Source organism: Protomyctophum parallelum, assembly GCF_964188405.1.
Source record: "Protomyctophum parallelum genome assembly, chromosome: 5".
Lineage (NCBI taxonomy): Eukaryota > Metazoa > Chordata > Actinopteri > Myctophiformes > Myctophidae > Protomyctophum > Protomyctophum parallelum.
In genome coordinates, this window is record NC_139702.1 from 52,844,955 (window position 1) to 52,858,561 (window position 13,607).

Consider the following 13,607-nt stretch of genomic DNA (forward strand, 5'->3'; position numbering starts at 1 on the left):
GTTGCAATACCCTCCAGTGACTCCCCACTCATCCAATTTGCTTTTGCGATCTGCTTGTATTAAACAATGTTAAACCCACCAACATTGCAGCTGCAGCCTACAGGTCAAGCTTTAATTATCCTCTTTCAATCTGCCAAGCATTTGTTTCAGAAAAATCCACCATAGACATGTTATGAGCTACTTTCTGTCAAGAAATTCTCTGCAGGTGATTGGAGTTTGCAAGCACTCGTTTTTATTAACGGGTCGTGCTGCTGCCTCCTGCATTATGTGAAAATGCAAAACAGGTGGTACGCAGGGCCGTTCAGTAACTTCGACGAGTGCTTCCAAACTCCAACACTTAGAAAAAGATAAGGTGCAGAGATTTTCTTGACAGAAAGTAGCTCATAACATGATTTTTATGAAACAAATGCTTAGCAGATTGAAAGAGGTTAATTCAAGCTTGCCCTACAGCTGCAATTTGGTGAGTTTAATGTTTAATACAAGCAGATCGCAAAAGCAAATTGGATGAGTGGGGAGTCAATGGAGGGTATTGCAACTCTAGATTCATCCCATTATAAGTTGCGGCTAGCCACCCCCACCGTTTGGCCTTCTGGCCCTCACAACATCAAATGCCATGAGCCCACAGTGGCCTTGATGTTTTTAAACATCGAGAATCTGAAGTTTTAACTCCTACATCCGATTTTCAAACAAATACAGTCACTCTGATTAGTCGAGGGCTGTGAACTTTTGTATCTGTGGAGTTTATACAAATATTGGAAATGTGTAAATACCAAGACATTATTTTGTGAAACACAACAGCTTATTTATTTAATTTAGCCTATAGTCGTCACCGCCAGGCCGAAGGCAACTAAATGTGGCAACTAAAACACAGTGAAGCAGCTTTCTGCTTCTATGGGCTGACGGCGTGGAACAAACTCCCACTAACCTTACACAGGCAGCCTCTGTGGACATTTTTAAAGCACAGCTCAAGACCTACTTCTACACTCTTGCTTTTAGTTGAGCTTTAAAAATCCTTGTTATTCATGTCCTCACTGTATTGCATTACTGCTATTATTTTAATGTTGTTTTATGCCTTTGGTGTAATTTTTTTCTCTATAGATCTGTAAAGCACTTTGAACTTTTAATGTTAAAAAATGAACCATAACAAAAGTTGCCTCAAGTTGCATTCAGGTTAATAAAACAGAGAACAAAACCATTACCATTCAACACCAATAATGTAGTGGTTTTCAACCATTTTCTTATCAAGGTAAATTAAGTAATAGAGATGTTTAACGATAATTTAACTCTTGAGAGCGTAAAATGAACCCAAATAGACCAAATAGGGTCAATTTGATTTAATTTTACTCCCAAGAGTTAAAGATCTATTAAGTAGTAAGTAAGGCTGCATGATATATCAAACATGTACCTTCATCAGAGTGGAGTAATAGTATAGTATAAATCAAGTTGAGAAAAGCCACTCTTCTACGCCACACACACACACAACAATCGCTCATTAATTGCCTGCCAGATAGAAAATTAGCTGAGATGAAGGCAGCTGTAGTTTGTCTTTAGACGCACGTGTCCAACTGAACGTTTTCTGTTTATACTTCACACTAGCCCCTCATGAAACTACGTCTCCCCAAATCCAAAAGGATTTCATTTTCCATCCTGAATGGCAGTTAACTATGAGAACTGATTGATTGACACCATAAAAAGCATTACACTTGTTTACAATAGGGTCCACCATTTAATTCAGAACATTTAGAGACATACAAAAACCAGACAGTGAGGGGAAGAGGGTGCCCTGAGAAGATCTCCACAAAAACAAATGTGATATTTAAAAAAATAAATAGGGAAGGGCCCCCCCCCCCCTTCCCTATTTCTTTTTTAAATATCACATTACCAATGAATCGAATAAATCTGTTTATTGTTGAGTCCCGGGTTCCATTCAATCTCTACTCTCCAGTCTGATTTGGAAGTTGTCGTCTGGATGCCTCACTGCGATGCCGTTTCGAAGCAGCATCTCAATGTATGGCGGGTAGAACGTCTCATCAATTGTCACATAGGGGTCATGTGGTGTCTGGAGAGACTTGTTCATCAGGTGCTGGTGAAGAGGGGGGAAATGTGTCAAGTCAGAATTAAAATTCATGGTGTATGTATAGACACTCAGCCGATTTGCTCAGCCACTATGACGTAAAATTCTTCATTCATTGTCAATAGGAATTTATCATCAAAAAATCTGTGTGTAGGACACAAATACCGATTTTCATTGTCAAATGGGTCAAGACGAAAGACGAAAATCTACACTAATAGCTGAATATAGGAGGCGCTAGCTATGTTCGTTGTGCATTATGCTTCCATACAAGACATGCTGTGGAATCCAGTGTTCATTTTGACAGCAAATTCTTGATTATTTTTTTCTGTACGTGCAGAGAAGTCGAGGGGCAACAACCCACGCGTATTTACGTGGGCGTGCACCTGGTCATCTGCGTTCCTCACTGCCCGTTTGAAAGGACCTTTAGTCTTTTAAATAACACACCATTTAGTTTTAGTCCCATTTAGTCATCTGAATTATTATTTTTGTCTTTGTCTAGTCTAAGTCGACTAAATATAAAAATCTTAGTCAACCGAATTAACACTGGTGGAATTCAAATGACTGAAATCAGTCGTGGCGACTCAATGCTATTGTGATCTTAGTTAACCACATGAACCCCCAGCGTCCCTATTCTGGGGTGAACGTTCAGTGAAAATAGCAGATCTACAATCTCAGTCTCCAAGCTCACAGCCAGACGGTGTGAGCTTGGAGATTTGGATTAGGTTTAGAGGGAAAAAAGTAGCATGTGGCAATCAGGTCAACTAAGTATACAGTAAGGGTATCATTCACCATTAAGCTTCTTATTAAGACATGTAGAACATCAAAACTTACCTCCAAAATTGTTTCAAGTGGAAGCAGACCTTCCTGTGGAACCATATGGAAAACAGAAAGAGTTTAGCCACAGGTAATGCAAACACACAGACAACAAAGTTTATTTTCAATTGCTAGACCTCTCATATAGCGTTCACTTTCTTGGGAATTTGCTGAATGTATAGAATACATGTGTATAGTAATAGTTGTATACCGTATATTGTGCAACACTAACACACAGAACAAGGTATTGTTATCAACATGTTCTTTATGTTGCATATAAAAATTAGCATTAAAAACACTTTGTGTTGAAAGGGCTACAAGTGTGTCCCATGTCCAATTATGGACATGGGACAAAACTATAAATCCATAATTATAATAATAATTAAGTTAATAATACACTATTACATAGTTTGTTAACTATTGTTCTGTACGGTCCAATTCACTGCACCAAGACAAGTTCCACTGCACTTTGTGCCAGTTAGTATCCTGTGTTTTCATCACACCTGATCGTCTGGCAATTGGAAGTGTTCCTCCATTACACTCATCATTATATCCAAAATCTTGTTATGGTGGGCGTCCAATTTCCTATGCTTGTCTAACTGGTCCTGCAACCATCTGTGGAGTACATACATACAGTACACACATAGGCACAAATACAATATAGGGAGAGAGATATAAAAGCTGCATGTAAAATGCATCCTTGCATAACTGGCCTATTAGTACTGCTAGATAAAAAACAAGGAGGTAAACAGTAGACGTAAAAAGGCTAGAATACCTACTGTTTTGTTGAACGAGGCACTATGGCCTTTCTTATTTGCTCAGTGTGAGCAACAGCGGCTTCATACACCTCACGTTTCTCCTCCAGAATCTTTTGTTCACTGGAAAAACAAAAGAAAAGAATGTATTATAATTATTATTGTCATCATTACTATTATTACTGGAATTACAACACGGGGAGTTCTCAATAAATGCAAACAAATAAAATAAACAGAAATTTGACAGGTTACCGTTCACAATCTTTTAACAACGTCTCCTTCTTGGCTTTGTTCCACGAAAGGACCATCTCAAGCTCTGAGCACAGCTTCTCCATCTGAGGCCGAAAAAAGGAACAATGCAGTGAGTCAACTGTCGAAGCCATCGTTGGCCCCGATAGACGTGATACCTGTACACACTCCCTGGAGTGTACAGGTATCACGTGTACCTGTACACTTTCCCGTTACCGTTTTTTCACATCGGCTTGTTATAGCACCACCAGGAGGCTGATTTTTGAAAAAAGAATATATTTTTAGATATTACTACAGATTTTGCCCAAATCGATACACAGTATCCCTATAGTCATGTGATCCAAGACATATGCCTCTCCTGATTGCTAAGATTTGGCTTTGAATTTTTGCAGGTTCAAATCATGAACAGTGTCCAATTGCCGTTTAACATTGCTGGCCCACAAAGCTGCCTGCCCTAGCGGAGACCTGTTTTCCGAGGAGCACATTTTTCTATTTATTGATAGTTTTTCTTAGCCTGAATTGGTCGCATGAATTGACATTATCATGAGACTTCTGCAGACCGGTCTGGCTCGAAGCACTGGTTGTGCGTTTTGCATATTGCATATGTTGATAAGATATGCTTTGTAGGCCATGTTGACAATAAGAAAAAACAATTAACTAGAAAAAGTGCCCTTCTGGGCACAGGTCTCCACCAGGATTTCTTCCTCAGCCTAGTGGGAATATGCGTGCAGTTTCATCGCAATCGGACGCTGCGTTGAGGAGTTGTGGCGATTTGTACAAAACGGGCTACTCCTGAGAACTGTAGGAGCCAATCGTGGCCAATCAGGATGGAATATGAGAAATCAAACAAACCTGTCTTGATCACATGACTATGGAGATCATGTGTACTGATTTGCGTGAAATTTGGATAAAATCTGAAGGAGTAATAATAGAAAATGTGTTTTACATATGTCGGCCTCCTGGTGGCGCTATAAAGAGCAGATGTGAAAAATTCCAGGCAAAGGTTTTTCCTTGGCCTCTAGGGAGTTGGCATACAAAGTTATCCACAGATCCGTGCAGTTAGAGGTAAAAACACTTTTGGGCCAGTTATAGCGCCACCTTGAGGCTGAGTTGAAATTGTTCATGTGGCATTTCGTCCTCAGCCTAGTGGGAATGTGGGTGCACAATTTCACGGAAATCACGCGATGCGTTTGCAGCATTTTGTTTGAAACTGAGCACTCCTGTGAACTTTGGAAGCCAATCTTAGCCAATCAGGATGGAGTCTGAGAAATCTGAAAGACCGGTTTCGTTGAATGGCTCTAGAGAGACTGTGTACCAATTTGCGTGATGTTTGGACAAAATCTGTAGGTGTACTGTGCAAAAACTTGTTTTGCACAAAGCGGCCTCCTGGTGGCGCTATAACGGGCCGTTCTGGAAAGTTTGGGGCAGAGGTTGATCGTTGGCATCCAGGGAGTGTGTGTGCAAAATTTGGCATCGACCGGGTTAACGGTGGCCGAGATTAGCTCCTCACGGACGGACACACACACGGACGGACGGACACACGGACGGACGGAGTGCAAAACATACTCTCCCCCCATGCCTTCGGCCTGGTGGAGACAATTATGCTAGTTTATCCTTTAATACTATACCATCGGAAGCAAATCAAGACGGTTTGCTGTACATCCATGTAAGACTTTACACACAGGTATAAAAATAACCATAAACATGCACAAGTAATTAAGGATATTGTGGCTTTACTTTACCTCTTCATTTACAGCTTCACGTAAAACTTCAGGATGTTTTGATGACACACCCAGTGTGTTCACTGGGTGAACAAGCAGATAAGTAAAAGCAAAAAGTAAACATAATTTAATTGACAGATAATATTACAGTACATTATTACATTTTGCGCCAGGTCCGTATATATGCGGACCCTGCCGCTACTGCTAGGGGACCTTATCAGCCAGGTTCGTGTATATATATATATATATACGGACCCCAACATATACTCTGTGTATATAATGGTTGAGCCCCACGGTAGCTTTTAACATTTGTCCGGTTGCTATGGCAACACCCCACCACCAGCTATGGGACGTTAAATCTGATCACCGTTTAAATCGGTTACAAGCAGGATTTTCAAACCTCCATAAGTCGGAATCCAGGAGAGCTGTCCATGGTGTGCCTTTGTACCGCGTCGTTCCCGACATGTAAACACTTCTGGCGACAGGTAAACAGTGTGCTAATAATACTAAAGTGTGTGTGTGTGGGGCGGGCAAACTGCGTATGGTGGCACTGGGAACTTTATAAATGCTAACAGCTAGCCGGCACAGAAAGAATTTTAACTAACTACACTGGAACACTGTTCTTTTTTCTTTGTTTTAAGTATGTTTTGGACTTAATCACAGTTAATCACAGTACTTACAATTTGCCGGTGAATTGAGAATCAGTGACAATTCACTTTTGGTCAGTATCAGTCTGTTCACTGACTGGAGATTAAAACAAAAACAGCATATATTAGTAGTAGTACAGAGTTTACGGTATGGCTCAAACTTTGGGTGGCCAGGCTTGAGTCGTCGTCTGAGTTATCTACAGTATGACGGATCTATGAAGAATGACTCAAAATCTTTGGAAGGTATACATTTTAAAATAAATATACATGTAAAATATTGTGGGAGTAATAAGTTTGCGAGTTTATCTCCAGATAAATACACTCACTGGCAGACAAACACAAACTGACCCTCTTTTAGGCAGCTTGCTTCCTACAGAGCCACAAATTATACAATAAATAAATTATATATATATATATATATATACACATACATATATAATTCATTTAAAAATAAAAAGTAATTTGCACACCTGCATTTATTGTATTTACAGGTGTTGCAGGATTAATCTCATCTCATAATTGGAGAAATAGTAGACGACCAACATATTTTTCGAGATTGTGCCTACTGCCTATAGCCTTGAGCTTTCTTTGCTCCCTAAGTGATCATGATCTCACCTCAGGCAGCGTCTCTCCAGGCATATCTGACAACGACACAATCTCATCCTGCAGCTGAAAAATAAAAACATACAACACCAATTATCACTAATGATATGTTGCCTATGGTGTATGTGTATTTAATGCTCATTGGCATCTGACATTTTGGGCATTTTAGGCCTGCTAGCATTTTAGGCCATGTTCATATCTTGAAATCTACTATGTGAAATTAGGATCAACTATGAGTGAACCCATGACCTATCATCACCCTCAAGCAAAATGTCTACTTTTCACACAATCAATGGTGATCTATCAGATTCCAGGAAGAAGCCTACTGAAAAACCAAGTGTTACTTACCCTAAGCCATCAAACATTTTACTGGGGAGTCAGATGATTTAGACAGTAAGTGCATTATACTACCGTATATGTGGCAATACATAGCATTTACACAGTAACTACATTTTAATCTGGTCTGTCTGTTGTATACTCTTCCATAACCTGAGCCCTCCATGTCCACTCTACAGTTATAGATATGCCGTAAAATAAATTGCCATCTTTCAGACATCCTTTTACCAAATCAAGCTGCTCAAATTGCTTTTCACAGTTGTCCCGCAATTCCTTCTGTGTGGCCTCAGAGAGTTTGTTGAAGGGGGTCAAAGTGGGACCTGCACCCTGGTCGAGATCCATCGAACCATGGTCGTGATTCATTGCACCCTGGTCAGGATCCATCCCCGGCACTCGATGGAAGTCACTCAATGGCCCTACGAATTTGCACATAATACAGGAGGCAGAAGGAGGTTGTGTTATTGAAAACGAGCGCTTAACTGCACAGAATTTATTGACAGCAAGTAGCTCATAACAAGTCTATGGTGCATTTTTATGAAACAAACACTTTGGAGATAGAAATAAAGACAATTCAAGCTTTTCATACAGCTGCAATGTTGGTGAGTTTAACATTGTTTAATACAATATGATAGGACTTTTCTGTTTGGATCATTGGATGTATGGTGTCAATGGTCGTTGTTGCAACTCTAGATTCAACATATTGTTGTTGTTTTTTTTATCTAGTGTTGCAAAATGCAAATTGTAGCTATATAGCAATGAACCTGATATGACAATGAAGCTGACATAATCATTCTGATTCTACAGTACAGGAAGGGGCAGACAGGAAATAATTGAGATGAGAGCTGCCACTATACATGACTGGAAATTGGAAAACCTACATTTATAACTAAAAATGTAACCAAATGGACTAGGGATGCACTGAAAGGGAAATTCCTGGCCCAAACCGAATACCGAATACAGGAAATAGTTGGCGAAAACCGAATACCCGAATATGATTAATATTATATATATATTTTTTTTCCTACCATTGCTGTCATAGCCGTACCTTAAAGCTATGATTTATGGCAAAATAAATGGTTATGGCAAAACTTAACTAAAATAATAATCACTAATATGGGTCCATAAAACATTTATTCAGTTATTTTGAATGCAATAATTGCATACACTATTCAGTGATATATTTTCTACCTATTCGGGCCGAAACTGAATAGGCCGAAAATCACTAAAATGCATCACTAAAATTGACCCCTTCCAAGAAACATATTAAGTTCAGGGAAAAATACATATACTCGTGAAGTGAGGGGTGTCCACTGTGGCTGCAACATGCAGAAGCCTGCAGACAGTGCAGTCACTTTCATTCATTGCAGATTCACTGCCACTATAAGTTATGAGAGTCAGTGTGTTATTGTATAATTAATAAAACAAATCCAGTCACAGGTATTTATATTGGCCACATGACATCTCACGTCTTCAATGTTTAACTGCTGTCAACATTAAAAGTCCATAGACTTGGCTTCCATTTGATTTTAGTTTAAAGTGCTCTAAACAAACATTAAAACTAAAGTCCATAGACTTGGCTGCCATGACGTAATTTCAAAAGCCAGGGCAGGCGGCGCGCCCCTCAAAAAAAAACAATGTTTCACTGTAGTGTCAATGTGTGGAGGAATAAACTAGAACACTAAACAGTTTTCAATTACTGTGCATGGATGGAGAGCAGCCAGCTCAAAAGCATACAGAGAGAAGTAGGAAAGATGAGATCTACCTCCAGAAAGAGGTAGAGGAAGGATAGCTTGACAAGTTGACAGCACTCTTGACAGAGTTTATTGGAAAACTGAAATGTGTATGGAGCAAATAGCCCCTGAAACAGGTGACATAACATTCGAAACTCTCATCCAGATTTTATTGATTGAAACAGTTTGCAGAATTACAGTACATTTCAAGCACAACTCAATACAAAGACTGTTAGCTGTGAGTGGACGACCCAGTAAAGCGTTACACTTGTTTACAAGAGGGTCCACCTTGTTCAATTCATCAAAACATTTAGAGACGTACAAATAGACACTTCTATATAGCCAAAGGTTAGCTAATGTTAGCCAATTGTGGATGCTGGGGTTCAAGTGTGCAGAGGTCTATCACCTTTCGGGAGGGGACCCTAACCCTAGTTTACCTTTTCTGTGGGACCAAATACAGAAAAGGTAACTAGTTTAGCCTAGAAGGCTAGCCTCGCACACGACATTGTTTACAAATATGTGCGGACTCGTTCGCGAGCAGCAGATAGGCTACTGGTAGTCTGTAAGGAATTAAATCGTACCATTACTCTATGATACAAACCAAAACCTTGTTGGAACGGGAAAAAAGTCTGTCGTGTCGTCATTCACTTACTATGATGAAGATTGGCTGGCGTTGGTCATTGCTGAGGCAGGCTGCCGTGAAAAATGCTATATTTACACAATTTTGGACATGCTATTCATCAGAATTACACGGTATTCGTATTGTGCTCTCTTATTTTGTTCGCAGCAGACATACACAACGATTCATTTTCAAAACAATAAATACCGCCCAACATTGATGACGTCACGTTACGCGCGGCTTCAAGGGACAGTGCAAAATGTGTTGTAGAACCCCAACACTGCGCACAACTGCACAGTATGCGCAAACATGTAACACAGTGGTTCTGGAAGTGGGATCCGGCCGGGACCCCCAGCCCCAGGGGTCCTTGATAGGGTTCCAGAGCGTCTCCAGTATTGACGAATAAAAACATTAAAGTAGGCTACCCACAAAGAGCTTGTAGCCTTGTATCCTTCTTCTTCTTCTTCTTCTTCTTGTCTATGTCCTTGCCTATGTCTATGTTTAGAGTACCAGTAGGGGCAAAAGTGGCGCTGTTGTGCTAGAAACAGAGAATCCCTGTAACTACACCTAAGATTCCATGCATGGACAAAAGCTGTCTTTTGCGTAATTTCCGGGTTTTTAGACAGCTGGTTTTTAGACCCATGCGGCAGATTGCTAGCCTGGCTATTGGCTAATAACCCAGACTCAAATTCGGTCTGGCTTATTAGCCAGGCTAGCAGATTGCCACGTCGGCCAGATTGTTACCTTACCCAGGTTGTTACCTTAAGTGTGCCCAGGCTGAGAGTGTTGCACTGTTGCCTGCTAATTACAATGAGAGACACTGTTTCCAGACCTGAGCAGACAGGCACGGCCGTGTTCTGCTGTCTGCCGGCGTCTTTTCCAGGTTTTTAGACAGCTGGTGGATGGAAAAGAAGTTCCACCCATACGGCAGAATGCCGCGACGGCCAGATTCTCGGAAACGCTTTCCCCAGCGGCAGTCAGCCACGTGGTTGGAGCTTAATTTCCATCCACCAGCTGTCTAAAAACCCAGAAAAGACGCCGGCAGACAGCGGAAAACGGCTGCGCCTGTCTGCTCAGGTCTGGAAACAGCTATAGACAGTGTTTCCAGACCTGAGCAGACAGGCCAAGCTAATTTCCACCCACCAGCGTCGTCACGGCAACACGTGGACCCACCAATCCTGTGAGGGTAATCAGCTCCTCACAGGTGAGAAGGAAACTGGCCATGCCTCCGTGACCAGATCATTATTACTATTGTCGATTGGCAATGAAGCCTACACCGAAGTAACCTGACGCTGCCAGATCCAAGAAGCTTGCTACACAAATTTGTTTTACAGCTTATTGGGATCTGGGATCGCGGAAGCAAATTCGATGACGGGGCTGTTCCTTTTTTTCAAGATACTTGGTAGATGATTGGATGGGACCGTCTGTCTATCACCGTGTGGGCGTGCAAACACAACCAATCATATTGACGTGTCTAGATAGCTTCACATCCGGTTTCGCACATATCCCGCCCTTAGCTCACGCTGATTGGTCCGGTACGGAACGGATTTTTGTCAGCTCAACTCCCTGAGAGATCCCAGATGAAGGCTGTGTTGGGGAACATGGTTACCCAATACCGCCCTCATCTGGCAGCGTCAGGTTAACACCGAAGCCCCTTCTCTCCACATGGACTGAAGACAGAACATACAACCCAACACCATCCTACTAATAATCACCTCTCAAACTATCAACCAAAAGTATACTAATAATAATCACAATAATGGCCAGGGGCCATAACAGCCTATACTATCAGTAAAGAATACAATCAATATACTTTGAGGACTAACAGGAACACTTATTCAAAGTTTCTTCGACTATGCACCTCATCATGGTATCATATAGTAGCACCACAAAGACCCTAAAAACAAGGCTCCAGGCATCTGAGCATGTGCAACATCATAACTCTTACACCATGTGTCCTTTGGGAAACCGGGCCATTGTCTTGCAAGCAATTATACCATTATATTTATATTAATTGCAGCCTCTCTGCAATATACACATCTCTATTCTTCCATTCCTATCATAAAGTGATGTCAAATTATTTGTCAAATGTAGGTCTCCATGAAATTCCACAATAAAACAGTTGGAGTGGCTACGGCCACCCCTATTACAGATGATGGCCCCCCACCAATGAAGAGGGAATTACCTCCTTGTCCTTCATCTGAACCTGAATATGGCTCAAACATATATGGCTGAATCTCACCAATCTGTCATCCCTCTGCCATTTTGTAAACAATTGGGTCACTGTATCATGCAATCACTGTATTGCATTACTGCTATTATTTTAATGTTGTTTTATGCCTTTGGTGTAATTTTTTTCTCTATAGATCTGTAAAGCACTTTGAACTTTTAATGTTAAAAAATGAACCATAACAAAAGTTGCCTCAAGTTGCATTCAGGTTAATAAAACAGAGAAAACCATTACCATTCAACACCAATAATGTAGTGGTTTTCAACCATTTTCTTATCAAGGTAAATTAAGTAATAGAGATGTTTAACAACAATTTAACTCTTGAGAGCGTAAAATGAACCCAAATAGACCAAATGGGGTCAATTTGATTTAATTTTACTCCCAAGAGTTAAAGATCTATTAAGTAGTAAGTAAGGCTGCATGATATATCAAACATGTACCTTCATCAGAGTGGAGTAATAGTATAAATCAAGTTGAGAAAAGCCACTCTTCTACGCCACACACACACACTTAACGATCGCTCATTAATTGCCTGCCAGATAGAAAATTAGCTGAGATGAAGGCAGCTGTAGTTTGTCTTTAGACGCACGTGTCCAACTGAACGTTTTCTGTTTATACTTCACACTAGCCCCTCATGAAACTACGTCTCCCCAAATCCAAAAGGATTTCATTTTCCATCCTGAATGGCAGTTAACTATGAGAACTGATTGATTGATACCATGAAAAGCATTACACTTGTTTACAATAGGGTCCACCATTTAATTCAGAACATTTAGATGCATACAAATATACACAAAACAGGAAATCTTCACAAAAGGAGGTAAAAAGATCACAATAGCATTGAGTCGCCACGACTGATTTCAGTCATTTGAATTCCACCAGTGTTAATTCGGTTGAGTAAGATTTTTATATTTAGTCGACTTAGACTAGACAAAGACAAAAATAATAATTCAGATGACTAAATGGGACTAAAACTAAATGGTGTGTTATTTAAAAGACTAAAGGTCCTTTCAAACGGGCAGTGATGAACGCAGATGACCACACCCACGTAAATACGCGTGGGTTGTTGCCATGCGCGCCTGGCCCTGTCTGTGGCATTGACACAGTGTCCCCCCCGATTGAGTCTGACCGCGCATGCGCAGACCGTCGCTTTGTTTTCAGACAGTCTCAGAGGCACTTGACTGTAAACACACCCCCCCCCCCCCCCCCCCCCCCCGCTTGGAGTGGGTCCCCCCCCGCTTGGAGTGGGCCCCCCCCACGCAGGACATGGGGGGACACCCTCGTCAAACATCAGAGAGTAACTGAGTAAGTGAAGGTTCCCTGCTAAAGTAATGCTAGTGCGAGGGGCAACAACTTGTTGCCCCTCGACTTCTCTGCACGTACAGAAAACACACATTTCCCCCCTCTTCACATATACGCCCAGCGCCTGATGAACAAGGCTCTCCAGACACCACATGACCCCTATGTGACAATTGATGAGACCTTCTACCCGGCATACATAGAGTTTCTGCTTCTATACGGCATCGCAGTTAGGCATCCAGAGGACAACTTCAAAATCAGACTGGACAGTAGAGATTGACAGGAAATGGGGGGGGAAAGTGAATGGAACCCGGGACTCATGGTATGCTTTGCGCCTTCCAAGTGGTCCTCATCTAAATGGAGTGTTGGTAACCAAATGGACCCTGGTGCCAGGGACGTCATCCCGTCTGCCGACTACGAACTGCTAGGCTGAGCCGTAGGCACGGCTCCGTTGGTAGCCAGCGATGCTGAGGGGCCAGACTCCATGACAGTCTTGGCAGAGGCTTCTGGGCCTCATGGCGGTGGTGGGCA

The 13,607-nt window shown here is 41.5% G+C and overlaps 1 protein-coding gene across 2 annotated transcripts; it reads right to left on the reverse strand.

Moving 5' to 3' along the window:
- Positions 1-1,921: 1,921 nt before the first annotated feature.
- cenpk (centromere protein K) lies at positions 1,922-9,724 on the reverse strand. Of its 2 annotated transcripts, none has more exons than XM_083765476.1 (10): positions 9,581-9,724; positions 7,427-7,614; positions 6,875-6,928; positions 6,293-6,356; positions 5,634-5,695; positions 3,895-3,977; positions 3,667-3,765; positions 3,391-3,502; positions 2,906-2,938; positions 1,922-2,083 (listed from the first exon to the last, which is right to left on the reverse strand). In XM_083765476.1, exons 2-10 carry the CDS (start codon positions 7,580-7,582, stop codon positions 1,928-1,930), a joined length of 819 nt encoding a protein of 272 aa, XP_083621602.1. In that variant the 5' UTR covers positions 7,583-7,614; positions 9,581-9,724; the 3' UTR covers positions 1,922-1,927. The 2 variants fall into 2 exon arrangements, with proteins under 2 accessions (XP_083621602.1, XP_083621601.1); XM_083765475.1 differs by lacking the exon at positions 9,581-9,724 and adding an exon at positions 8,488-8,690.
- Positions 9,725-13,607: the final 3,883 nt, after the last annotated feature.